This window comes from Tetrapisispora phaffii, chromosome 4, assembly GCF_000236905.1.
Source record: "Tetrapisispora phaffii CBS 4417 chromosome 4, complete genome".
Classification (NCBI taxonomy): Eukaryota; Fungi; Ascomycota; class Saccharomycetes; order Saccharomycetales; family Saccharomycetaceae; genus Tetrapisispora; species Tetrapisispora phaffii.
Window position 1 is genome coordinate 100,602 of NC_016523.1, and position 26,168 is coordinate 126,769.

Here is a 26,168-nt window from a genome sequence, read left to right on the forward strand (position 1 = left end):
AAGTCAGAAAAAAATAAGTTTAAAAAAATTAAACTTAATAATGGAGTTGCTAAAAACAATATAGATTCCATGGAATTATTGAATAGACCTAACGTTCTTGCGACGCCATTGTCTGGTGATTTTGAAACAAATAATAGTGTCACTAACCAACCATCTACCACAGATAATTTGAAAAATGAAACTGCAGAAAGTACTGAAGTGTATCAACCTAATAACTATGAGCGAAGTGATGCAATCAGTAACAGAGCTAATACTGTAATAAATTCTGCAAGTGACATGGAAGATCTAGGGACGGTTAAAGTTTGCACACCCGCATCCTCTTTTATGGTCAATACAGATCAAATTGGCGGGTCCATAATTAAAGAGAGTGTCGATGACTCAAGCAATAATACTAGTTCACAAAATAACCAGATTGGCCAAGATGCCATAGCTGATGATACTTTACCACCATCTCCAGTGGCCTCCCCGGTCATAATATTTCCTGTAGAAAGTAGTGATGAGGAAAATAAAATAGTTGCATTGACAAAAGATAAAAACACTAGCCCTCTGATAGATTTTGGTACCACAACAGTTGAATCTCTTCAAAATTTGACGGACGAATTGTTGCACACTCTACAGACAGACTTTCAATCAAAACAATGCTACAAAAACATATTATTTAATTTAATTGCGCAGATGAATAGAAGTGATCTTTCAGACTTAGGTACATTACTAAAGGATAACTTAAAGAGAGACTTTATAACGACTTTACCAATCGAAATAACATTAAAAGTTTTGAGGAATTTGGATTTTCAAGATATACAAAATTGTTCTTTAGTAACGAAGTCATGGAATTCATTGCTTACATCTACTGCATATATTTGGAAGATGTTGCTTATCAAAGAAAATTTCATTAGCAGACAATCATTTTCTAAGTATTTCAAAACACTTTCTTTAAAATATCCAGAAATTGGGACAGATTATGAGAAAGGCTATAGATTAGATTTTCTAAGAAATTATAAATTCCTAAAAAACTGGTATAACGTTAATTTTACTCCTGAAGTTACCTCATTACCTGGTCACTTGACGAGTGTTATAACTTGTCTTCAGTTTGAAGATAATCGTATTATCACTGGTGCCGATGATAAAATGATAAGAATATATGATGCTGTCACTAAGAAGTTTGTGAATGAGTTAAGAGGTCATAATGGGGGGGTGTGGGCATTGAAATACGATGAAAATGGAATATTAGTAAGTGGATCTACAGACAGATCTGTTAGAATATGGGATATTGATTTAGGTGTGTGTACACATGTGTTTAAAGGCCACACTTCCACCGTAAGGTGTTTACATATTGTTAAATATAAGAATATCAAATATGTTGTGACAGGGTCAAGGGATAATACATTACATGTTTGGAAATTACCTAATAAGTGTAATACAGAAGACAAAGACAAATACCCGATAGTATACGATTCTACAGAAGAAAATCCATATTTTGTTGGTATCCTGAGAGGTCACTTAGCTTCTGTACGTACAGTATCTGGATACGGTAATATTATTATTAGTGGGTCATATGATAATACATTGATGGTATGGGATATAATAAAAATGAAATGTTTGTACATTTTGACGGGCCATATTAATCGTATATATTCTACTATTTATGACCATAAGAGGAACAGATGTATTTCAGCAAGTATGGATTCAACAATTAGAGTCTGGGATTTAGCAAATATTCAAAATAATGGAACATGTACAGAAGTGATGAACTCCATGGTCAGTTGTGTCAATGTTACTGGATCTATGTACACATTACAAGGACACACTGCTTTAGTGGGATTACTAAAACTGTCTGATAAATTTTTAGTTAGTGCAGCAGCTGATGGATCTTTACGAGGTTGGGATGCTAACACTTATTCAAGGAAATTCACTTATCATCATAACAATCTAAGTGCAATCACGACGTTTGATATGAACGATAACCTTTTAGTTAGTGGTTCTGAAGGTCAATTCAATGTATACAATTTGCGTACTGGTAAATTAATCCATTCAAATATCTTACGAGCTGACCATATTTGGTCAGTACAATTTAAAGAGAATATATTGGTTGTGGCTATTGAATTTGATAGAAAGAGTTATGTTGAAATTTTAGATTTCAATATTCCATGCTCTTCTACAGCAACAACAACAGCAACAACAACAGCAACATTAACATCATCTACATCGTCATCAATCACTTCATCATCTTACTCCACCTCAGCAACTGCCTCCACTAATCACCAGTAGAATATGCAAATACTACTATCACAATTTTTTGCCTAGAATATCAGAACACACACATACGCACACACACATACGCACACACACATATATACATTTATACATATACAATATCAAGTAGCATATTTAGTAAATGACATAATGGTTATATGATGTGGGAAAGAGACTCAACAGATATGGGATAGGCTCATCTGTAAACCGTCACCCATTGGAATCGTGATACCAAACAAGTACATTTTATTAGCATTGCCCTTTTTAAGAAGTTGCCACGGTTCTATTTGTCTTATAAGATAACTAACAGTTTTCTATATTTCCAATCCTTTACAGGCTTACTGATATATGAAGATTTGAGGTAGACGGATACGCTTAAGGGGATATAACTAAGTGAAATAATTTGATGTGGCAAAATAAACGAATGAACAAGTGAAATGTATTTATACAAGATGAAAATTTGATATTAATATAACTACACATTTATAATTTAATCAGATTGTACATTATCTTAAGTATTATAAGTTATTAATCTAAATATAGGTGAAGTCGAAGAAAACCTGAGTTTAATTTTAATTACAGAGACAAAGCCTACCAAACAAAAAAAGATAACAACGTTAACATTCTGAGTTCCTAATAATTTATTTAACCATTGAATATTTGAACAAGACTACCATTATATATTCAAAAAATAGCATCTGAAATAGCAATAGTCAATAGATGAATTACACTAGTTCCCAGAGTGACCTGAAGGTGCCTGTACCTTTAAAAACAAACCGCTTTCGTTTTTGAAGGGGAACAATGGCCCCTCTAGGACTTCTTCTGATATTTGTTTAAATGATCATTTCAGAAGAGGACTAGATGAGTCATTTGTTGCCTCTGAAATACCAAGACCAAGATCCGCAACTTCAGGTACACCAAAACTGTTTAATTCCATGGATTCAGACTCAATATTCCAACAAAGAATCAAATACTACGATTTAGATTTTGACCCTGAGAAAGAAAACCATTTGAAGAATATTTTTGATCCAAAATCTAAGTGGTTTAGTAGAAATGTAAAACCGTTGATTATGATGGAAGATAATCTCCCTTATACTACAGAAACTCATACAGAAAGAGCGAAATACCTGTGCCATATTTTAGTTAATCTTTATATTGCTATTAGTTCACTGGATATACAAGGATTGGTCAATATTTCAAGTAAAGATTTAGCTGAATTCAAGAACGAAGTCGATAGTTTAGAACTAAATAGTGACTTCTTTTCGTTAAGCTATGCAAATGATGAAATATCACATTTAGATTTAAAAAGACATTTCAATCCTGTTTCAAGTCCTAAATCTCCTGCTAGTAAACAGACTGTCTTCAGTGATGAAGAGATTGAACAGTCTGAGGCTGAGGGACTCGAATTGATTGATATGAGTTCTTCTGGTAAAATTACTAATTTTTCAGCTACAATTATTAGCGTCAATCATTGGACAAACGAGCTAAGAAACTGTTTGAAATTCAACATACCTCTTTCTTTACGAAAAAAATTAGTAATAGTATTTTATCAATTATCATTAGTCCAAGGTCAGAAGATATCACGTCATATTTATATCGAAATGTTTGAATTTTTATCTGATAGAAACAACGATGGTACTGATTTTACAGAGCTTCTATATGAAGATGGTTTACGACTAGATCACATTCGTCTATATAATTTCTTGTTTGAATTTTTACCAACACCGGATTCAGACTACGTCAAAAGAGATTTATCTTCAAAGGAGGACTTAAACCTTTTTAAGCTGCTGCTGAGGTTAGCAGATGATGCAAAAATATTTTTTGATGAAACAAATTTAACACTAATGAAAGACAGCATGGACAAAATTATATCGAGCCTAGCACCATCAACTATGTCAATAATCCTGCCATTATTAACATCAAGTGTTCCATTTCATTATAATGAAATGCATAAGATAACTGATTATTCATCTTTTATGTACAGTATTTGGAACACATCTAGTCCAAATGTAGCCATAGACACGCATTTATACGACTTTATCGGAAATTTAGCCGAATATTCGTATTGGAATTATGTCAAAAATACTGACATTAAAAAGTATATCGAATTTGATAGATTTGGTATTTTTAATGAATCACAGTTAGATTTTATGTTTAACAGAATACAAGGACATTTAAAAAACGATTTTCAAATACATTCACAAAGCAGGACGATTAGGCCATTGATTTATGCCATTAATGGATCGTCTAATGAGTTATATTTTGAAAAATTGGAAAAGCTATCTAAGTCATTAGTTACATATGTGCATCCTTCTAATAATGGACATTGGACAAAATTGATTGCAAAATTCGTACAATGTTTTATCAAATTCTATCACAAAAGATATACTGATGAAGAAAAGGTAAGAAAAAATGGGATATCAAATAAAGCTATGTTAAACGAAGATACTCATGAGGAACTAGTAAGAATTTTTACACATTTACTAAATATTGGATCTCAAAATAAGAACGAAGATGTTTCAAACTATTACATATCAAGCTATACATATCTTCTGGATTTAAATCCACCTAACTCAAACTTAATTTATGACCACATTATATTGGAGTTATATGACGCATTTAGTGGTGAATACATCAATTCGAAACAGAGAATTATTACATCTATCAAGAAATACTCAAATATCATGAGATTTATGGTTATGGAGAAACTGTATCGTGTTCACATAACTAACATTTTTGTGACGCTTATTAGCAAATTGGATTATAATGATCTACAATTATCCAATTGTTTAATTAAGGGAATTATCGGAACGGCAACCTTTATCCCACTTGAAGTACCATCTTCTGAGGATGGTCACTATACTTTTGAATCATATACATTACCATTTATTCAACAACATTATGAACATTTAAAATTCAATGCTGACAAACTTTTTTATTATGAAGCAGAATTCTTAGACATGGCATATAAGGGTTCTTCCACTATCATTCAAAATAGCCTACAACAATATATTGAAAAAATCTTCCAATTTTTCACAATTGATATTGAAGATACTCTTATAATGAAAATGTGCAATACTACTATGATTATCATAGAATCCATGAGTGATGACATGTTTGAATACTTTTCCAAAGTCTTTCAAAAGTCTTTCTGGAGTATTGATGATTTTGGAGAAAAATCTCCTAATAACGAATTATTAACTATACAGTTAGCAGCTCTTGTAAAGAGAGATCATTCATTAAGCAAAAAATTGTACTCACAACTTTCATATAATATTAAAGAGCAAATCCAAAGAGGTGCAGGTTCAGTAAGAAGTGCCTCTGAAATTCAACAGAGGGATTTTAAATTGGTTTTGTATTTAACTGCTCTAAATGATATTCTAAGACAAAGCCACTCAGCCATTCTCGATTTTCATGAAGAACTTCTTGATTTTCTCAAAGAATTGTACAAAGCCATTACGAATCCTCCAGTTGCTGTTATTACATCAATATTAATTCATAGTATCTTAACATCTTTGACTATAACTGAGATCATAGATTTTAGACAATTTTCTGAATTTAAAAATATTTCTTATGAAGAAAAATGGGGTGCTTACCAATTTAACAATAATAAATTCCTAAAAGATAATTTGAATTTCAAATGGCACATACCAAGTGATAAGGAGGTGTCAGTGGCAATTGACTTCTTTGATAAAATATTTGACTTCTGTAAGTCCCAAGTTGAGATTATCATTACTTCCGATAGAGTTGATTCTAAAAGTAGTGATATTTTCCAAAAATATTTATTAGTCACAATTCATGCTATCTCTGGTATTAGCATATTGTTTGATCCAGATTTTAATAGGAATAAATCAAAACCCGCCGATGAATTAACCTATAAGGAGAAATTATTACTTGTTAAAAATCTTAATGAAAATAATCTTGACGGAAATGAACTAGATATAGATGTCGAAGCTATTTCCTCAAACAAAGGTGAAGATTATTTTGAAATTCATTCTGGTGATGAGAGTTCAGGTATAGTAGAAGTGACGGAAAACTTAGATCAATTAATAATGGAAGACAATACCAATGTATCCGAACCTCCTACTACTTTCGGTACACCAGTTATTGGTGCTAGCAACAATTTACCTATGTCTTCATTGAGTTCAAGTATCTCCTTCAGAGATGTAGATATTTATTCATTCAACTATTTTTTTGGGAATACTATTGAGGAAAAGTTTAGCAACAAATTGTACTTTCACATTCACAATACTAGAGACAAGGTAGGAAAATATTTTCACAAACTGTATTTATTTTTAACAGATAACTTTGAAAATTACACAACATTATTTCAGACATTACTGCATGGTATGAAAGTTTGGATTACTGACGTTGGAAAAGAAACCGTGTTTAATGAAGATCCAAGTGCGCTGTTAGATTGGTCTTTTAATACTAATATACAAAGCATTTCACATCGTGAGCTACCATACACTAGGACATGTATTGCTTTAGAAATTGATCAATTTCATAAAAATAGAGTTCTTTCAAGATCAACAAATAGAAGACCTTCAAAAGTTGAGTCAAAATTATTAAAAGATATCTTTTTACTCTCCATATCTGTTTATCCTGACATTTACAAACCAGCACAGTCCGCTCTAGCACATTGTACTAAACAAATAATTGGATCTTATTCATTTATTATCAATACTGCGCTAGAATCTCTAAAGTTATCAATAACTGAAAATGATTATATGAAAACGGAAGTGATACTTAAGACTTTGATGATTAAGAAGATCCATTACAAACTTATGACTGATTATAAAAATATTGAAGTGTGTGTAATGACTTTACTTGAATGTTGTAAAATTGAAAAACTCGACATTGCAATGTATGGGAATAAGATTTTAACAGATGTTGTAAATAATCTGAAAATACCATCCAGTGTATGCATATATGATGAACATGCAATAAGTTGCCTGGCCCCACCAGATAACTCAATTCAACTGCAAATTGATACTGTGAAGAAAGCAAAAAATAAAAAGAGAGAGCTATATATATCTCTTCTTACAAAACTTCAGAATCAGCTTATCGAGTTATTAAGACAGACTCCTGATAGTGATTGGAAGCGTATTTCTTTTATAATCAAATTTGTGACCTCCTTACAGTCTAATCTTCAAGTATCAAATAATAAAGAATTCCTTCTCATTTTATTCGAGAAAACGAAGTCCACAAATCCGCATATAATGCAACTAAGTATTAAATCTATCCTAAGAGTAATTAACAAGATATTCTCATTATCTGATTACGATTACAACATTTCCAAAGCTTCGGAGAGTACTTTTGATCCACATTTCTTTGAGAGGGTTGCTACTATTTCTGATGAATTTAACGATAACTTTAGAAATGAAATGAATAATTTTGATAAGCCAAGTTACTTTATTGATTCAAAAATGTATAATGGATGGATATGCTGGGGCAATGAGATGAGAGTTATGAAGCAAGGTACAATTGATCTCAAATTAAATGAATATGATTTCTCTATTTTGAGAACCTTTTCTGAATTGATGGATGTCGAATGGTTTAAACAATTAGTTATTCATTTCATACAAGAAAATGAGGCCAAAAATGTCATCTCAAGTGCTCATGTTTCCTTATTTTATCTCGTGATCTACTGTTGCACAAAATTAAACTCTAAAATAGAATTAGATGAAATATTAAAAATATGTGAGGATAATTATAAGCCTACTGATAAGGCAAGTATGGTATTGTCTTTAGAAATATTCTCTTCCTTGATATATGGTAGTAAATATTTTGATGAAGAAACGAATAAAAAATGTGAAGGATTCATTGAAACATTTATCAAAGATTGTCTAGAGAATGACTTAAATTCTGATGCCTTTAGTATATGGAGTACAGTTTGCTGGTGGTTACCTACGGTTTCTGATATAAGAAGAACTCCTGCTTTTTATAAAATCTTTTCTGACATTACCATCCTTAGAGAAGTCAACTCTGAAAGAATGACAGAGCAAACTCACAGGATTATTATGTACAAAAATATATTAACTAGTTTAGATTTTCGCTGCCCAAGTTTTAAAAAAGTTTTTGATTCTATGGTATTCGATCATCCTTATGATAACGTTCGTCAATCGATTGCAAAGCTATTGTCTACAATGATACAAAATTCTAGTAATTTATCTTTAAAGTCTACAGATGAACTCATTAAAAAAACAAATAACATTGATAGTAACGAAGAGATTGGGATTCCCATCAGGAAGATGCCTGAATTTATGGATAAATTCATAAGGAATCAATTCAAGGAAATTACGAAAGAACAACAAAATATTACTAATCTAACTCCACAACTTTTATTGAAGAGCAGATTTTATTACTTGACTTCTACTATGGTTTATTTACTTAGAGAAATATTAAGGGGTCCAAATAAAATCTTATTTGTACCTTATCTGATGAATGGCATTCTTCCGTTCCTAATTGAAATGATGAGACATAAAGATATGTGTAAACTAGCAAATATTAATCCAACGTTCCTATTTATCGGAATTGCATATCTACCTATCACAAACAAAAGTGTATTATCAGACATGATTGATATTCTATGTAGTAACAGGCTAATGCTTGATACATCGCTTCAAATACAATTGAAATTGAAATTGATCGAGCATTTTTACTCTTCCAATTTATTAAATTTTGGTAACGATAAGAAAAACCTTAATATTATATTGAATTATATTGCCAATGACTGTTTATTTAATGAAAAATTTGTTGAAGTTAGAATCGAAGCTTCTAAAGTCCTATCCGATATTATTCATAACTTAAGCCCTGATGATACAGTATTTCAGAATTTGATTAACAAATTCGATGCTATTTTAATCGATTATAACAAGGACTTTAGAGGTAAAAAGGTTAAAGAACGTAAAGAAATTTCCCAAAAGGATATAAGATTACATGGCAGCATTTTAGGTATCGGATCTTTTATATCGGCGTTCCCATATGCATTCCCTCTACCTAAATGGATCCCAGAACAATTGAGTTTATTATCATATTGGGCTAGAGTAACTGGATCTTCAGGAACTTCTGCAAAAGATATTATCGGTGATTTCAAAAAACTCAGAACAGATACTTGGGAGTTTGATAGAGCATCCTTTACAAATGAACAATTAGAAGATTTGGAAGGTGTTCTATGGAGGAGCTATTATGCATAAATCTGCACATCACCATATAAATAAGTATATATATATATCAGTTCACAATTGTAGTTACAAGAGTATGGATTCCACAACATCAAATAAATTTCTTAATAAGTTTTTTTTTAATTGTATCTCCTTCATCAAAATAAAATAACCAAATGCTAAAAACAGTTATTAAAAAATATACCTTCCATTGCTTCAACTAGAATCGATATTACAATGACTTCTGATACCAACTATGTAGTAATGTCGCAATGATTATCAAACCTCATTGCTCCATTTTATCACTTACAAAGGCAACAACTTCAGAACAATGCGTGTACCACGTGTGTTGTTGCTATCGATCGTACTTGATCATCAAGTTATTTGTATGTGGTGCTAGGATGTGCCCATATTAAAAATGATTCCAGATGAATAGTTGTTGCACCAAAATCTATCGTCCACTTAACCAAACGAACTTATCTTAACTAAAAATGTTCAAGGAAGGTGAATATATTAACATTATATAAGATAGGTTGTTAATTTATATGATCTTTTTATTTTATTATTTTTTTAACTCTTTTTTTATAGCTTTTATTTCAAAGTGAATAGTTACTTGCATTACAATTATCTTTTTGCATCCTTTTTTTCCCCCAACTTTCAATATATATATATAAACTGTAAATATATTCTGAAGTTGTACCGATTATATTTCAAGACTAGTCTCAAAAGCTTATAATTATTGACAAATTATTTGGCTCTTTATTGTTGCAATTATATTTAGAGTTCAGTTACGAAATTGTTAAATATTTGTGATTTAACTTATCATCAAATTATAATATAAAAACCATACGACTTTTATATTTTGAAGATGTTGTTTGGTATGAAATTGGCCACGGGCATTTACGAACCCTGGAAAGAATATTATCTTGATTATGATAAGTTGAAGGAGCTCTTGAAGGAATCAGAATTTTCTAATACAACTGATAAACATAATAGCAACACATTTTCTGGGAATTCAAAGTTAGTCTGGTCAGATGACGATGAATCAAGGTTCGTTGAACTTTTGGATGGAGAATTAGAGAAAGTTTACTCTTTTCAAGCTGAAAAGTATAATATTTTACTAGACAGATTGAATCGATTAGAAGATAAGTTGTCGGATAGCTTAGCAAAATCTGCAAAAGATTCATCAATTAATTTCGAAGAATTTAAGAATAATTTAGAGATTATATTATTAGAGGCAAATGGACTTGATAATTTTACAAGATTGAACTATACAGGATTTATCAAGATAGTCAAAAAACATGATAAACTGCATCCACAATTTGCTTCTGTAAAATCGTTGTTGGAGGTCAGATTGAAAAAATTACCGTTGCATTCAGAGGAATACTCCCCCTTGTTATATCAGATTTCTTATTTGTATAACATTATTAGAAATTCCACTACTAATAACATGATATCTAATAGTATCTCTTTGAATTCTCTTTCAAAGTCTGTGATCAACGAAAATAATATTAGCAATTCCTTTGTTGACGAAGAAAGTTTTGTTTTCAAATCGTTAAAATTCTGGATCCACAAAGATAATTTAATGGAAGTTAAAACAAGGATATTAAGACATCTACCTGTCCTTTTATATGCTGCAGCTCCAACAGAAAACGATGACATGACACATTCTATGGAGAATGATGTTATATTAAGCGATAATATCATGAACACATCATCTACTAAAAGTGACTCGACAACAAACTTAGATAATAAAATTTTTGCAAACAGAGGTAGCGGTACAGATCGTGAAGGCAGTAAGAGATATGGCTATGATCCTGTCATTAATACCTTATATTTTGACAACGAAAATTTCGAATTGTATCATGATAAATTAGTAAGAACAAAAGATGCCCCAACACTGAGATTAAGATGGGTTGGTCACCTTTATGAAAACCCTGATATATTTTTGGAAAAGAGAATTGTCTCTACTTCGAAACCTGTCAGTGCCGGAGATGAAAATAGTAATTTAAATGAAATGATCGATTTTAAAGAGTTAAGAATCAAATTAAAGGAAAAGTATATCAATGATTTCATATTCAATGAAGGATTAAAATATAAAGAACAGACTTTGAAAAACTTAGAAAAGATAAGAGCCAATCCTGAACTGTTTTCTGAAAATAAAAAAAACATCGATACTTTGCAAAAGTTTATTGTCGAGAATGATTTACAACCTGTACTAAGAACTAGATACACCCGAACTGCATTTCAAATACCTGGTGATGATAGAGTCAGAGTAACCATTGATTCTGACATATTATATATTAGGGAGGATTCATTTGATAAATCAAGGCCAATTAGAGATTCTGATAGTTGGCATAGATTTGATATTGACGCAAATGTTGCGAACCCAATGAGATTTTTAAGAAAAGGTGAATATACTGATTTTCCTTTTGCAGTTATGGAAATTAAAATCAGAAGTGATAATTTTAAGAATTTAAGACAAACTCCAACTATGTCATCGTCCATGGTGTCAGGTAAAGGCAGTAAGAAACATTATAAATGGATTCATGAATTAACAAATTCTCATTTAGTAAAGGAAGTTCCTAAGTTTTCTAAATACAGCCAAGGTGTTGCGTCGCTCTTTGGAGATGATGATAAATTAGATATTTTACCATTTTGGTTACCTTCATTAGAAAATGATATTAAGAAGGATCCAAAAGAGGCCTATGAAGAAGAGATCATGAGAGAAGAAAAACAAAAGAAAATTCAAAAGAAATTAGATGAAATGCGTAAAGCGACAAATATGCATAATAAAGGTACTAATAAGAATGAAGATATTCAAGATACTGCTGCTCAGACTGCTCCCCAGAGCGCAATATCTAGTGGTCGAAATAATGAGGCAGATTTAGTTGGAAACGAATCATCAGATGAAGAGGATGACGAACAAAACATTAGGAGAGGTACGAAGTCCAAAAAATATAAAAATAGGAATAAGAAGGATTTAAATTTTTTGCAAGTATTATCTGGAAGAGATGCCAAACTCAATGGTTTTGATTCAGAAGATGAAGAAATCGAATTACCACCTGGTGTGATTAAACCAACTTCTCTTATTAAAAATGCAGGGCCCATTAAAGTTGAAGCAAAGGTTTGGCTAGCTAATGAGAGAACATTTAATAGATGGCTAAAGGTAACAACTCTGTTTAGTATCTTAACGTTTTCCATATATAACTCTGTTAAAAAAGCGGACTATCCTCATGTAGCAGACACATTAGCATATCTATATTTTGGTCTAACTCTTTTTTGTGGTGTATGGTCATATATTATCTATATTAAACGTTTGAATGTCATTAAGGAGAGAAGTGGAGATCATTTGGATGCACCATTGGGTCCTATTTTGGTTGCTGTGTTTTTATCACTTACTTTGATTGTTAATTTTGTATTATCGTTTAGAGCACAAGCAAGAAGACAATTGATAGATGATTCTTTGAGAGTTACAACTAATAGTATCAATAATAATTCATGGAAATTGCAAATAATCCAGAATTTTATATTCAGAGTTGTGGGAACAGCAGCCAGTTAGGACATTTCAAAATTGTATGTAATTTTGTGTGCATGTTATATATTCTAAAAGTAAGTTGTATATAAATCTTTTATGTTTAACAAGTGCTATCTTGGCAAGTCTGTAAAGGCATAATGAAAATACATGCCTTGTTAATCTTGACATGCGTTATGACATGATAGCGACTACGTCATCCGCGGAAAAAACCTTAAAACTAAAATATTATAAAGGAAATACTAGAAAGTGATAAATTATTTACTATGAGTAACTATTTGAACAGTGCAAAGAACAAGCAATCCGAGATAAAATATCACTGGATGTTGGATAATGAACAAGCACAATCATATGATACAAGATCAATCTAGCTTTAAACGACTTAAAATTGACGAAAATAAGAAAACCATACCACTGAAAAATGACAAGAGAGGGACATACCGTTATCAGAACGAGCGTATCAACTCCCAAAGAAGTGTGAGTTCAGGATTTATATCAAAGAAGAAAGATTCACAATTTCAGAATAATAACAGAAGAGTTCAATCACTAGATATAAAAAATGCAGCGAATGACGAAATAAAATCGATAAGAAGCTGGTTAGACTATTATAAATTGTTTGGAAATTTAACATCTAATATATGGAGCTTGTTTGCACGCTACGATAACAATAGTATTTTGCATGAATCTATTCATGACGGATTTTTAGATTCTGATCAGAATGATATACAAGTGGAGAAGACTGTTAACGCTTTTTTGAAGAATGATAAGAAATATAAAGATGGAAATGGAAGATTTAATTGGGACAAATGGCAGCCAGCTACTCTTCCCAATCTGAGTAGCAAATATAAACGATATTCAAATGATGAAGTTCCGATAAAGCAACCTTATGGGTCCACATTTTTACGCATGAAAAGAACAAGAGAATATTATACAAGTTCGCAGAAGAAACTATCTCGAAGATCACTCTTGTTGAACCAATCTGATGAAATTAGTTATTTAAGGATGATTTTCAATAACGATACTGATATCCCAAAGCTTTTGAAGAAAGAAAGAGAAAATCAATTATTGTTAATTAAAGAAGATAGATATATAAAATCTGAAATTAAGTCCTCGATACGTGAGTTGACTGACAAAATAAAACACATATGGCTTGATAGGAAAACTAAAACTAAAAATTCTACATTAGAAGCAACATCAGATGATCTGGTTTTTCTTAAAGAATTTAAAACTGAAAATGAGGTGAATGAATCAAAATTAAAGATTACTGACAATCTTAAATTCCAAATATATTTGTCAAATTATCTAACAGAAACGAATCTGACTAAACGATTCTCTAAGTATGAAAATCCTGAATACGATTATAAAAGGAAATTAAAAATTAAGTCATCAGTGAGTTTAATTCCAAAAGTATCTGCATATGACACTAATAAAATAAAGACCATATTAGAGGAAAAGTATGATAGAGTTTTATCTGATGGATTAATAGCTATAAATCTTAGGGACTTCAAAACCCTGGCAAATAACAGATGGATAAATGATACAATTATTGAGTTTTATATGATGAAGATTGAGTCAACTATTCCAAATGTAGTTGCGTTTAACTCATTTTTTTATGAGAATTTATTTAGCAAAGGTTACAATGGAGTTAGGCGATGGATGAAAAGGAAGAAGGTTAGTATTAGTCAATTGGATAAGATAATTGTACCAGTCAATTTACACCAGACACATTGGGTTCTAGCAGTAATTGACATGCAAAAGAAAAACATTTCATACGTTGACTCACTATCAAATGGACCGACTACAAATAGCTATAATATCCTGCAATCTCTTCAACAATATGTCATTGAAGAGAGTAACCAACAACTGGGAAAAGATTTTAAGTTAGTTTTTGAAAAGTCTCCTCAACAAATAAATAGTTATGATTGTGGTATTTATCTTTGTCTTAATTCAATCTATATGGTCAACGATCTACCGTTAACGTTTAGTCATACAGATGCCGTAAATATGAGGTTGCATCTGGGAACAATGATTCTAAATCCATGAATTATAGAAAAAAGCCTGCATTGGTATATAAAATAGATAATTTTAAAATTTGGTTAAAATACATAATTAAATATTTGTCTATTCTTTTAATATTCGAAACTACTCGCAATTTTTTTTTGGATATATTTCAGTGTATCTATATTCAATTCATCTTTATTGTTTGCCATTTCACTTAGAATATCAATTGTTGTATTAAGTTGTTTCATATGTTTTATTTTTCCCGAATATTATTTTTGTTATCAAACTTCTGATTGTTTTTTGCTTTCTGTCTTTCTTCAACAATCAATAATTCCTGAATTTGTTTAACCTTTAATAGCAAATCTTTGGGGTAATACGGTTTAATAAAGTAAAAAACAGTATTTTTGGTATCAACAATTTCAGTTGAAACTTTAAAAAGCATCTTTAAATTTTGATTTTCTTCCAATATTGTTTTCATTGACAAATGTGACACACTCATATTTTGTTGCAAAATGACAGCCAAATCATGGAAATGTGTCGATAGGAAAACGGTTGCTTTTGCTTTTAAAAGAAATTCAGAAATTGATAAAGAAATTATAAACCCATCCCCTATGCTTGAGCCTCTGCCAAGTTCATCTACTATTAATAATGTAGATTGAGTTAAATTATCTAAAAAATAGGCCATCTCTTTCATTTCAAAAGTAAATGTAGAACTTGTTATTTCAAGCGTGTCGTGACAGACACGAGCATGAAGTTTGTCATATAAAGGGAGACATGCTATATCTGCTGGTATCGGAGATCCCATTTGTGCCATTATACACAATAACGCAATTTGCTTCAAATATACTGATTTACCAGATTTATTACAACCAGTTATAACTTGCATCCTTGAAGTTAATGCAGTACTTGATATATCATTTGGAATAAATTGTTTTACAGTGTTTTCTAATATTGGATGACGAGATTCTACTAAATACAATTTGTCAGAAAAAGTTGGATAACAGTAATTCTTTCCTAGTGAATTAAAAGTAAATGTAGTTAATAAATCCAATAATGAAATTGCTTCAGAAACCATAAATAAAATAGCTATATATGCATCCATTTGGTTTAATAAACTATCAATAACATTTTCGCTTATGAGAGTAATTTCAGATTGAAGTTCACGAAGACGTAAATTTAACTTCATAATAGTTACAGTCGTGCACTCATAGTATTTTTTTTTATTGACAATATTGATTAAGGAGGGAGGGAAATTTTCCATAATTATATTGTTATCTTTTTTTATTTTGAGGAAAAAGCATCTGGTTGAATCATAACTATAATCTAATGCCAGCTCCAATTTTTCTGATTCAGCATCAATGTGTGACATTATTTCATCCACTGTATTCTTGTAAAGTTCACGAGACACAGCCAATAATCCATTAGTACCGCTCTTTATAGCATAAGTTCTTTGATTTTGTAATTCATATGGGGAAGTTGCCCATCTAGCATCTTCATTAATATAGGAATTGAATAATGTGAATAGTTCTGTCACTAATGGGTTTTCTAATATTTCTTTAATCTCATTTAATATTTTTGATTTTGGGACTAATTTTATTATTTCTGTCCTAAGAGTCAAGATTATTGAAATTGATTCCTTTAATGACAGTATGTAATTAATTTTTTGTTCAGGGGATATCGAGGATTTTTGATTTGATAATAATTTAGAAAAGAGTTTATCCAAATCCTGTAGTTTTTTCAGACTGTTTCTAATTTCTGACAATGAATCGGTATTCTTTTCAAATTCTTGTACTACTTTTAATCTCATTTCAATATTATCCTTATCTGTAAGTGGCTGTAAAATATTATTTCTTAACGTTCTCTGACCCATTTTTGTACAGGTATTGTCAAGAAACTTGAATAAACTGAGACCATTTTTGTCAAATTTATTCTCAGTTAATTCTAACCCCACTATTGTTTTTGAATCTATCAACATTGTGTTATTAATTGTCTCATATTTAACTCTATATTTATCAAAATTATTGAAATTATTAGACCCATTTTTCAAGATCTTTTGATTATAATACTTTACTGATGCAGAAACTGCACTCAAAGAGTAACTTTTTTCTAATAATTCAGCTTTTTCATTCAAATATTTGTCATAGTTTATGGAACTTCTTTCTAAAATATCTGAACCTTCTTTAGGATTAAAAAATTTAGTTGGTGCCTCCAGAATATTTACAGAATTATTAATATTAAACTTAATTATGGTAGCTAGTTTTGACATCTTTGGTGACAACGAATAGCTCGGTAACAAAATATCTGTGGGTTCATATAACTGAATTTTATTGACTGTTCTGATATATATTTGAGAATCCAAATAATCAGATAAAATCATTTCACCTGTATTATAATTGACTAAACATGTACCAACTCTAGTATTTAAATCTGTTGGTGTCTCAAATATGGTTAAAAATATCTTTTCATTATTTTTATTTAAGTGTCCCGTTTGGCATCTTTTACTACGTGTTCGTGTGATCCTTAAGTTTTGCTTATTTTTTGTTGTAATATTATTTCGAGAAACAACCACTAAAGAATCCTTCAATAAACTAGTATAAACACCTCTATTTTTCTTTGAAGTCACCTTAGATTGGACCTGATTTCTACTTGAGATGTTAGCCGCCGATCTAGAATTATTAAAAATTTTTGCATTAATGAAACTTGAAATGTTAGCTGAAGACATTTAGAGTAATCAATTGAATAGTTAGTTATTATGTCTATTTTCTTGATGCTAGGTTAAAGTTTTACTTATTGTCGTAAAGTGCTTGTAGATATCCTGTTTTATATCCTTATCTTTCTTAAAATTTCTATTAATTTTTAAACCTCCGCGCTAAGAAAAAATATAATTAACGACCCCACTGAGGATTGAACTCAGGATCTTGCGATTAACAGTCGCACGCCTTAACCAGCTTGGCCATGGAGTCTATTAATTGTTACTGGTAATTTTAAACAATTCCTCCCAACATAAATTATATTAAACTTAAAACAGAATATGAAATATGTGTATCTGTTGGAAATGTCACTGGACGTATAAGTGTGTCAGAATTATTGTAGTGTATGTGACAGAACTAAGAGTTTATGACACTTTGAGTCCAGAACTAATAGATCACTTACTAATGGAAAGAAGGTCTAGAACAATCTTTCAAGTGGTAGGTGAAAATTTCTCACTACAATGTAAATGGCTACGTGATAAACACAGATGTACAATACAGCACTAAAGAGCCTAGGAGGATGAATGAACACGTACGCATGTTCATTCAACTGTCAGATTAACTCATATATAAGGAGGGCATCTAACTCTATATAGAATAGTTTAATTACACTAATAAAAGATCAATCGATTATTTAACTATAAAGAAGATGGACTATACTAGAGCAACTGAAGTGGCTAATGACACTAACTTAGTTGTTGGAACTACCCAACATAAGCTTGTTACTCCACAAAGTGAATATACGATACCAGATATTACCTCTTTAGGAGATTATTGTTGCATACCTGAAACAATAGTCCCTGCAAGAATGTAATAGCAAAATTTCTAATGCATAAATAGTACTGTAGAACCATCAGTCTGCCGTACGTGTTCAACTCGACGACGTCGTCTCGTTGGACAGAATGGTAGATTGAAATATTATGTATATATAAACCCCGGTAATCTATAGTTAACAATTGATTGATCCAGATCCGAGACACCAGAAAGATTAATCTGAATATATAGTATATAATATAACAAATTTTAATATATTAAAACCATGAATTCAACTACTGAGCACTGCAAGTGTCAGGAATCTCGGATTTTATAACAGAAGTTATGTGATATATGATCCCTTAGTTGTAAAGACAAATTGCAAGTAGTAGAGTTGATCGAGGTTCGAGATTAATAAACGATCGTGTAGTTAATCCAGTCTATCTATCGTTTCACTCGTACAATCTACCAGTCGCTTGACCCGTTCATTAACATGTCGTTTAATAAATGAATTTAAATAAGCTGACATATAAAAAAAACAGAATATGACGATACTTAAGTCTCAAATGCAATAGTGTATAATAGTATTGTAATAGTATTTGCTATTTGTAGTTTATGAAATAAGAGAACTAATCAGGTTAAATACTATAATCCATACCTATTAATTATGAACACTAACGAACAACTTAACCACCCAGTCAACGTCAATAACAATGAATCAGTCACTGTTCCAACGCTTGTTTCTCCACAGTAATTGTAATGGAAGTTCTAGAATTTTTGCCACATTGTTGATGTCACATAAAAATAACTTACTCGAGGAATTTGGCATATAAAATAAGTAGGCATCTACAGAACTTAAGGTACAATTCATATATATATGTAGTAGTGAATAGTTTATGTAATGAATGACAATGTAAAAAATTCAAGTGGCTATGGTTAACCTAAGCATCTAAGGCGATGCTATTATCTACAGTAATATTGTTATTTAAGTCGGACATACTTTAGTAATCGATCAACTCCCTAGATGTAATCTATATAGGAATATATAATATATGTAACCAATAAAGCAAAGAAATTGCTTGTCTTATATACCTGTAACTTTCGTAGAGGTCAATTCACTGCACTACAATATTCTAATTAGAACTCATATAGATCTTAATTCTTTGAAAATATTTGTTTACGTTGAGTATTACACCATTTCCTAAACTGCAGATGGTCACTTTTTCAATTAGTACATTCTCATTTAATTATATGTTCATTATATGGTACTATTTCTACATATTTCAAATTATAACAATTCAAGGCTTAGATAACTTTAAAATTTAGTCCTTTTATATGTCAAGTTGAAGGGTTCCTGACACGTCCATTTAATAATTCGATGACACATCGATTGAATTAACTTACTGATATGTCCATCGAGTTAATTAAGGAAATATTGAGTGAAATTATTTATTAACACATCAATGAACTTGAACTTCTATTGATCTTACTAATTCATTTTATCGTTACAGCCAAAATTGCAGATACTTTAAACTTCTCGTTTGAAATATCTGATGCCTGGCATTATTAATATATTGTAAATATAGTGCATACCATAACAACTTCGATGAATAAGTCTCTTTATATACATATGTGAAGAGCTGCTTTGGGATTAAACTATTTACCAGCTGAACTCCTTGAATTAATAAATGAACATAATGTTGTTATGTATTCAAATACGATCAACATTAGTTCTACTTTTGAACGTAGTGATACTAATCATTTCAGCATGCTGTATATAAATGACATAATCTATTACATTGAATTTCTGATAATTTGTTGGATTGGATTGACAAACATATTAGAATAAAATGCTAGCCATACTGATTCAATCATTTGGTAAATTCGTATATATAAACGGCATTTACTTTATTTTGGTGTGTGTACAGGTACATTAACAAAACTACCAATCTATTATTTAACTATTAAAATGACGGACAACTGTAAAGCGATTAAAGTTACCAATGATATTATCTTGCATGTTAACGGTCGTCCAAATAAGTTTGATTTCCCATCAATGTACATAAATATATCAGGAATTTAGCAATCTATTGAAATAAATTGGCAAATAAAGAAAATAGAATTTCAACGATAGTTAAGTCTTAGTATAATACCATAGTATAATTATACGTTAATGGTGTGTGTTTGTTTGCAGTTTGTGTAATAAAAGACCGATCAGAATACACACGATAGTCCACGCCTAAAATATTATAAGAAACCGCATACAATTCACCACAGCAGTTAACGTAAAGAATGTTCATATACTCGCTGTCTTTAAAACTTGATTCCCTAAGTAATAATAAGAGAAGTTCAGGACTTATCAGCACAATATTGATTAAGAAATAAAATGTTTTCATCAGTGAAAACGGTTATATAAATGGAGAAGGTTTTCTGTACTACTTATGTTATCTTTTAAAAATTTTGGTAGTACTGTCTATCTTGCATTAAAAGTAAAAGCATTCACATTATATAATATAATTTGATCCAATGATGAAGAGGAACATAGCTATGGATGACTTTGTTGTTGAAACGATGACTAGTGTATGGATAGAAGCAAGTAATAACTTAAGCTTAAATGTTAAAAAAGAGAGCCCTGTAGGGGGATCGAACCCCTAACCTTGTGATTAAGAGTCACACGCGCTACCGATTGCGCCAACAAGGCCTAACAATTCTATTGTTTAAGATATCAAGTTAAATGACGTCATTAATTGAAACAGACATAATATTATCGAGAAACGCTAACAAGAATAAAATGCCAGGATTCTGTGGAGAAACAAGCTTATGTTGGGTAGTTCCAACATCTAAGTTAGTGTCATTAGCCACTTCAGTTGCTCTAGTATAGTCCATCTTCTTTATAGTTAAATATCGATTGATCTTTTATTAGTGTAATTAAACTATTCTATATAGAGTTAGATGCCCTCCTTATATATGAGTTAATCTGACAGTTGAATGAACATGTGTACGTGTTCATTCATCCTCCTAGGCTCTTTAGTGCTGTATTGTACATCTGTGTTTATCACGTAGCCATTTACATTGTAGTGAAAAGTTTTCACCTACCATTTGGAAGACTGTTCTAGACCTTCTTTCCATTAGTAAGTGATCAATTGGTTCTGGACTCAAAGTGTCGTAAACACTTAGTTCTGTCACATACACTACAATAATTCTGACAGATTCTTAGATTTATAACAGAAGTTATGGTATTTAAGATCCATTTAGTCCTTATTGGAAATGTCACTGGTCGTATAAGTGAATATACGATACCAGATATTAACTCTTTAGAATATTATTGTTGCATACCTGAAACAATAGTCCCTGCAAGAATGTAATAGCAAAATTTCTAATGCATAAATAGTACTGTAGAACCATCAGTCTGCCGTACGTGTTCAACTCGACGACGTCGTCTCGTTGGACAGAATGGTAGATTGAAATATTATGTATATATAAACCCCGGTAATCTATAGTTAACAATTGATTGATCCAGGTCCAAGACACCGGAGGGATTAATCTGAATATCTATTCTAATAAGACACTAATTTAATGTATTAAAGCAATAAATCTATTAAGCACAATGCTTTTCACACGAACTGATAGCTCCAGAATTTGATGTTATTTCTTAGAATTCTCTAATAGAGTGAATAAGCCTGCACAAACTAGTAAATAAGATGTGATGTGACGGTTAGCTAATTAATGATGAGACAAAATGTTTCTAGTCTCATGGAACCATAACTATGAACTAACTTTGCACAATTATTATTGTAATCTCATTTATGTGTAAAACTTAATAATGGTGTGTTTGTGTATTTTGATAAACACTTTCATTCTGTTAATCCAATCACTTAAACAGCACGCCTGAACTCACGGACATTGCCCTTATCTCTTTACGAAAGAGACCATGCCAGTAGATAAAGCATTATTAGTCACCTCCTTGACTTGGTTGGTTTTCCGCACGCACAAAAGAGTGGCTGTGCATAATCACCGATATGGTTGCTTGTCATCAGTCAATCACGATAGACTTAATGCCTCAATATCAATGTTCTTGTTCAGCAAAAGTAGCAAATATTATATAGTTTCACCTCATCGCACCTCTTCTCATCTCATCCCATGTTTCATTAAACATATCTCCGTCGTTCTCCAACGGCAATGAGTGAGGCACCGCTACTACGGCCGCTTCCTTGGGACAAGCGAAGCGAAGCAAAGAAGGCCCTGAGCGTTCGGGTAACTGAAGTAACTGAAGCACACGCAACAAGTATGTGGGCTGTGTAGCGTGTGTCTGTGCATCTGTGCATGAGAGAGAGCATCGAAAAAGTAATTAATTTGGAAAATTGGAAATAAGCAAAATAAGCAAAATAAGCAAAAAACAATTCTCTGATATCGAAAAAACACAATAGATAATAACAATAGACTGTAATTTGAACTCTATATTAGTACAGTGCAATTGTTGTTTTAGGTTCAATCCGAAAAGGTCAGTAGGTTTTATTTAATGCTGATACAGTGATTGAAGTTTCAAACTACTGTCATTCAGGTCTATTTGTGCTTTTTGTTCTTTTTGGTTCAGTTGAAGGTATAGATATATACTTTATATTTATACTGGTGTCGGATTTAGGGATTGGAAGTGTTTAGGAAGTCCCCAAATCTATATTTTGGCACTTTGAGAAGGAAAAGGGAAAGAGAGACAAACACTCGTTTTTACTAGTTGATTTCTGTTCACTAAAATATTAAGAGATGAGTGACAACCCGTTTGAGAACCAAACGGTAGGCAGCAATTTGGGAACCGGATCTAATGATAATCTGTTGTCAAATTCAGATATATTTACCGAGTCCAATCCATCGTTGGTCTATTGCACAATGTCGATCCAAGAGACAATGGAAAAGTTAAACACTAATGGTACTACAGGTTTAGATTCGATTGAGGAAGTTAGTCGTAGAAAGATTGAGTATGGTCCAAATGAAATTGTGGCAGAGGATGATGAAAGCTTATTCAAAAAATTTTTCATGAATTTCGTTGAGGATCCATTGATTTTATTATTGATAGGTTCTGCAGTGATTTCCTTTATTATGGGCAATATTGATGATGCCTTGAGTATCACAATGGCTATTGTCATTGTCGTTACTGTTGGTTTTGTTCAAGAATATCGTTCCGAAAAATCTATAGAGGCTTTGAATAAATTAGTACCTGCTGAGTGCCATTTAATTAGAGGTGGTCAGAATTCAAAGATTTTGGCTTCAGGTTTAGTTCCAGGTGATTTAGTTCATTTCAAAATCGGTGATAGAATCCCAGCTGATTTAAGAATCATAGAACAAGTCGATTTATCCATTGATGAAAGTAACTTAACAGGTGAAAATGAGCCTGTTCATAAATCAGCAAAACATGTCAACAAAGACAGTTTTAACGATCAACCAAACTGTTTCGTGCCAATCTCAAATAGAAATTCAATCGCGTTTATGGGCACTCTAGTGAGAGAAGGTCATGGTAAAGGTATTGTAATTGGTACTGGTGCTAATACATCCTTTGGGGCAGTCTGTGAAATGATGAGTAATATCGAAAAGCCAAAGACTCCATTACAATTGGCAATGGATAAACTAGGTAAAGATTTATCTTTCATGAGTTTTATTGTCATCGGTATCATTTGTTTGATCGGTGTTATCCAAGGTAGATCGTGGTTAGAAATGTTCCAAATTTCGGTGTCTTTAGCTGTTGCAGCTATTCCTGAGGGTTTACCAATTATAGTCACTGTCACTTTAGCTCTTGGTGTCTTAAGAATGGCTAAACGTAAGGCTATTATCAGAAGATTACCAAGTGTTGAAACTTTAGGTTCTGTTAACATCATTTGCTCAGATAAAACTGGTACTTTAACTTCAAACCATATGACAGTCTCGAAGCTTTGGTGTTTAGGAAGTATGTCAAATAAATCAAACATTTTATCTTTGGAAAAAAATAAAGACGGCAACTTGAAGAACTATCTAACGGAAGATTTGAAAGCTACTTTAAAGGTCGCTAATATTTGTAATAATGCTTCATTTTCTCAGGAACACGGTGCATTTTTAGGTAACCCAACAGATATTGCACTAGTTGAACAATTATCTAAGTTTGAGTTAACTGATATGAGATCGTCAATTAAAAAAACCAGTGAACTCGCCTTCAATTCAAAGAGGAAATATATGGCCGTCAAAGCCAAAAATAATGAAGATAAATCTACCATATTTGTAAAAGGTGCATACGAAAAGGTTTTGGATCATTCTACTCACTACTTATCAAAAGCAGGTAAAATTGAAAAATTAACCCCAGCTATGAAAGATACCATTATTGAATGTGCTAATACTTTGGCTTCCGAAGGTTTACGTGTATTATCTTTTGCAAGTATAGAAGTATCAAACGCATCAACTCCAGTTACAGAAGCAGACATTAAAGATTTGGTATTTTTTGGTTTAATCGGTATGAACGATCCTCCAAGACCAACAGTTAAGCCAGCTATTGAGCAATTATTGCAAGGTGGTGTTCATGTCATTATGATCACCGGTGACTCTGAAAATACTGCTCTAAGTATTGCCGAAGAAATAGGTATACCGATCATTAGTCCAGAGGTATCTATCTTAACTGGTGACAAGTTGAATGACATGAACGATGACGAATTAGCTAGTGTTATTGATCGTGTTAATATTTTTGCTCGTGCAACTCCTGAACATAAATTGAATATTATTCGTGCATTAAGAAAAAGAGGTGATATTGTGGCTATGACTGGTGATGGTGTTAATGATGCACCAGCATTAAAATTGGCTGATATCGGTATTGCTATGGGTAATATGGGTACTGATGTTGCTAAGGAAGCATCTGATATGGTTTTAACTGATGATGACTTTAGTACTATTTTAACTGCTATTGAAGAAGGTAAAGGTATCTTTAACAATATTCAAAATTTCTTGACTTTCCAATTGTCTACTTCTATCGCTGCATTGTCATTGATTGCCTTATCCACTGCTTTCAAACTGCCAAATCCATTGAATGCTATGCAAATCTTATGGATTAACATATTGATGGATGGTCCTCCAGCCCAATCATTAGGTGTTGAACCTGTCGATAATGAAGTTATGAAAAAACCACCAAGAAAGCGTACAGACAAGATTCTTACTGATGACGTTTTAAAACGTTTATTAACCACTGCTGTTTTCATAATTTTTGGTACTGTTTACGTGTTTATTAAAGAAATGGCTGAAGATGGGCAAGTTACTTCTAGAGATACAACGATGACATTCACTTGTTTTGTTTTTTTTGATCTTTTCAACGCTTTAGCTTGTAGACACTCCACTAAGTCTATTTTTGAACTTGGCTTTTTCAGTAACAAAATGTTCAATATTGCTGTCGGTCTGTCATTGTTGGGTCAAATGTGTGCCATTTATGTTCCATTCTTTCAAAGTATCTTTAAAACAGAAAGCTTATCAATTGGTGATTTAGCTTTCTTATTGTGTATTAGTTGTACTGTATTCATAGGTGATGAATGTAGAAAATATTTCTCCAGGAAGAGATCATCGAATGATCCATATTACTACTCAAATGTTTGATTATAGAAAAATGTATACCTTCATATTTTTCACTTTTTCAAAATGTTTGGACTCTATAATCATTCTATGATATTGCATATTTTTAACATTAAGCGTTAGGTACCCCTATAACTA

The 26,168-nt window shown here is 31.6% G+C and overlaps 6 protein-coding genes and 2 non-coding genes across 8 annotated transcripts; 5 read left to right on the top strand and 3 right to left on the bottom strand.

Moving 5' to 3' along the window:
• Window positions 1-69: 69 nt before the first annotated feature.
• TPHA0D00580 (uncharacterized protein) lies at window positions 70-2,268 on the top strand (the record flags this gene model as incomplete). The annotated part of the gene is made up of 1 exon (XM_003685088.1): window positions 70-2,268. The coding sequence occupies one exon, from the start codon at window positions 70-72 to the stop codon at window positions 2,266-2,268; it is 2,199 nt and encodes a 732-aa protein (XP_003685136.1).
• Window positions 2,269-3,188: 920 nt separating this feature from the next.
• On the top strand, window positions 3,189-9,452 carry TPHA0D00590 (uncharacterized protein; the record flags this gene model as incomplete). The annotated part of the gene is made up of 1 exon (XM_003685089.1): window positions 3,189-9,452. The coding sequence occupies one exon, from the start codon at window positions 3,189-3,191 to the stop codon at window positions 9,450-9,452; it is 6,264 nt and encodes a 2,087-aa protein (XP_003685137.1).
• An 835-nt stretch (window positions 9,453-10,287) lies between these two features.
• Window positions 10,288-12,981, top strand: VTC2 (vacuolar transporter chaperone; the record flags this gene model as incomplete). Its single annotated transcript, XM_003685090.1, has 1 exon — window positions 10,288-12,981. The coding sequence occupies one exon, from the start codon at window positions 10,288-10,290 to the stop codon at window positions 12,979-12,981; it is 2,694 nt and encodes an 897-aa protein (XP_003685138.1).
• A 306-nt stretch (window positions 12,982-13,287) lies between these two features.
• Window positions 13,288-14,997, top strand: TPHA0D00610 (C48 family peptidase; the record flags this gene model as incomplete). Its single annotated transcript, XM_003685091.1, has 1 exon — window positions 13,288-14,997. The coding sequence occupies one exon, from the start codon at window positions 13,288-13,290 to the stop codon at window positions 14,995-14,997; it is 1,710 nt and encodes a 569-aa protein (XP_003685139.1).
• A 211-nt stretch (window positions 14,998-15,208) lies between these two features.
• On the bottom strand, window positions 15,209-17,677 carry MSH4 (MutS family protein MSH4; the record flags this gene model as incomplete). Its single annotated transcript, XM_003685092.1, has 1 exon — window positions 15,209-17,677. One exon carries the CDS (start codon window positions 17,675-17,677, stop codon window positions 15,209-15,211), a length of 2,469 nt encoding a protein of 822 aa, XP_003685140.1.
• Window positions 17,678-17,844: 167 nt separating this feature from the next.
• TPHA0Dtrna3N lies at window positions 17,845-17,918 on the bottom strand. The gene has a single exon. It is a non-coding gene; the product is annotated as a tRNA-Asn (tRNA).
• A 3,168-nt stretch (window positions 17,919-21,086) lies between these two features.
• On the bottom strand, window positions 21,087-21,159 carry TPHA0Dtrna11K. Its single transcript has one exon. It is a non-coding gene; the product is annotated as a tRNA-Lys (tRNA).
• A 2,060-nt stretch (window positions 21,160-23,219) lies between these two features.
• PMR1 (Ca(2+)/Mn(2+)-transporting P-type ATPase PMR1) lies at window positions 23,220-26,054 on the top strand (the record flags this gene model as incomplete). The annotated part of the gene is made up of 1 exon (XM_003685093.1): window positions 23,220-26,054. The coding sequence occupies one exon, from the start codon at window positions 23,220-23,222 to the stop codon at window positions 26,052-26,054; it is 2,835 nt and encodes a 944-aa protein (XP_003685141.1).
• Between the last annotated feature and the right edge of the window lie 114 nt (window positions 26,055-26,168).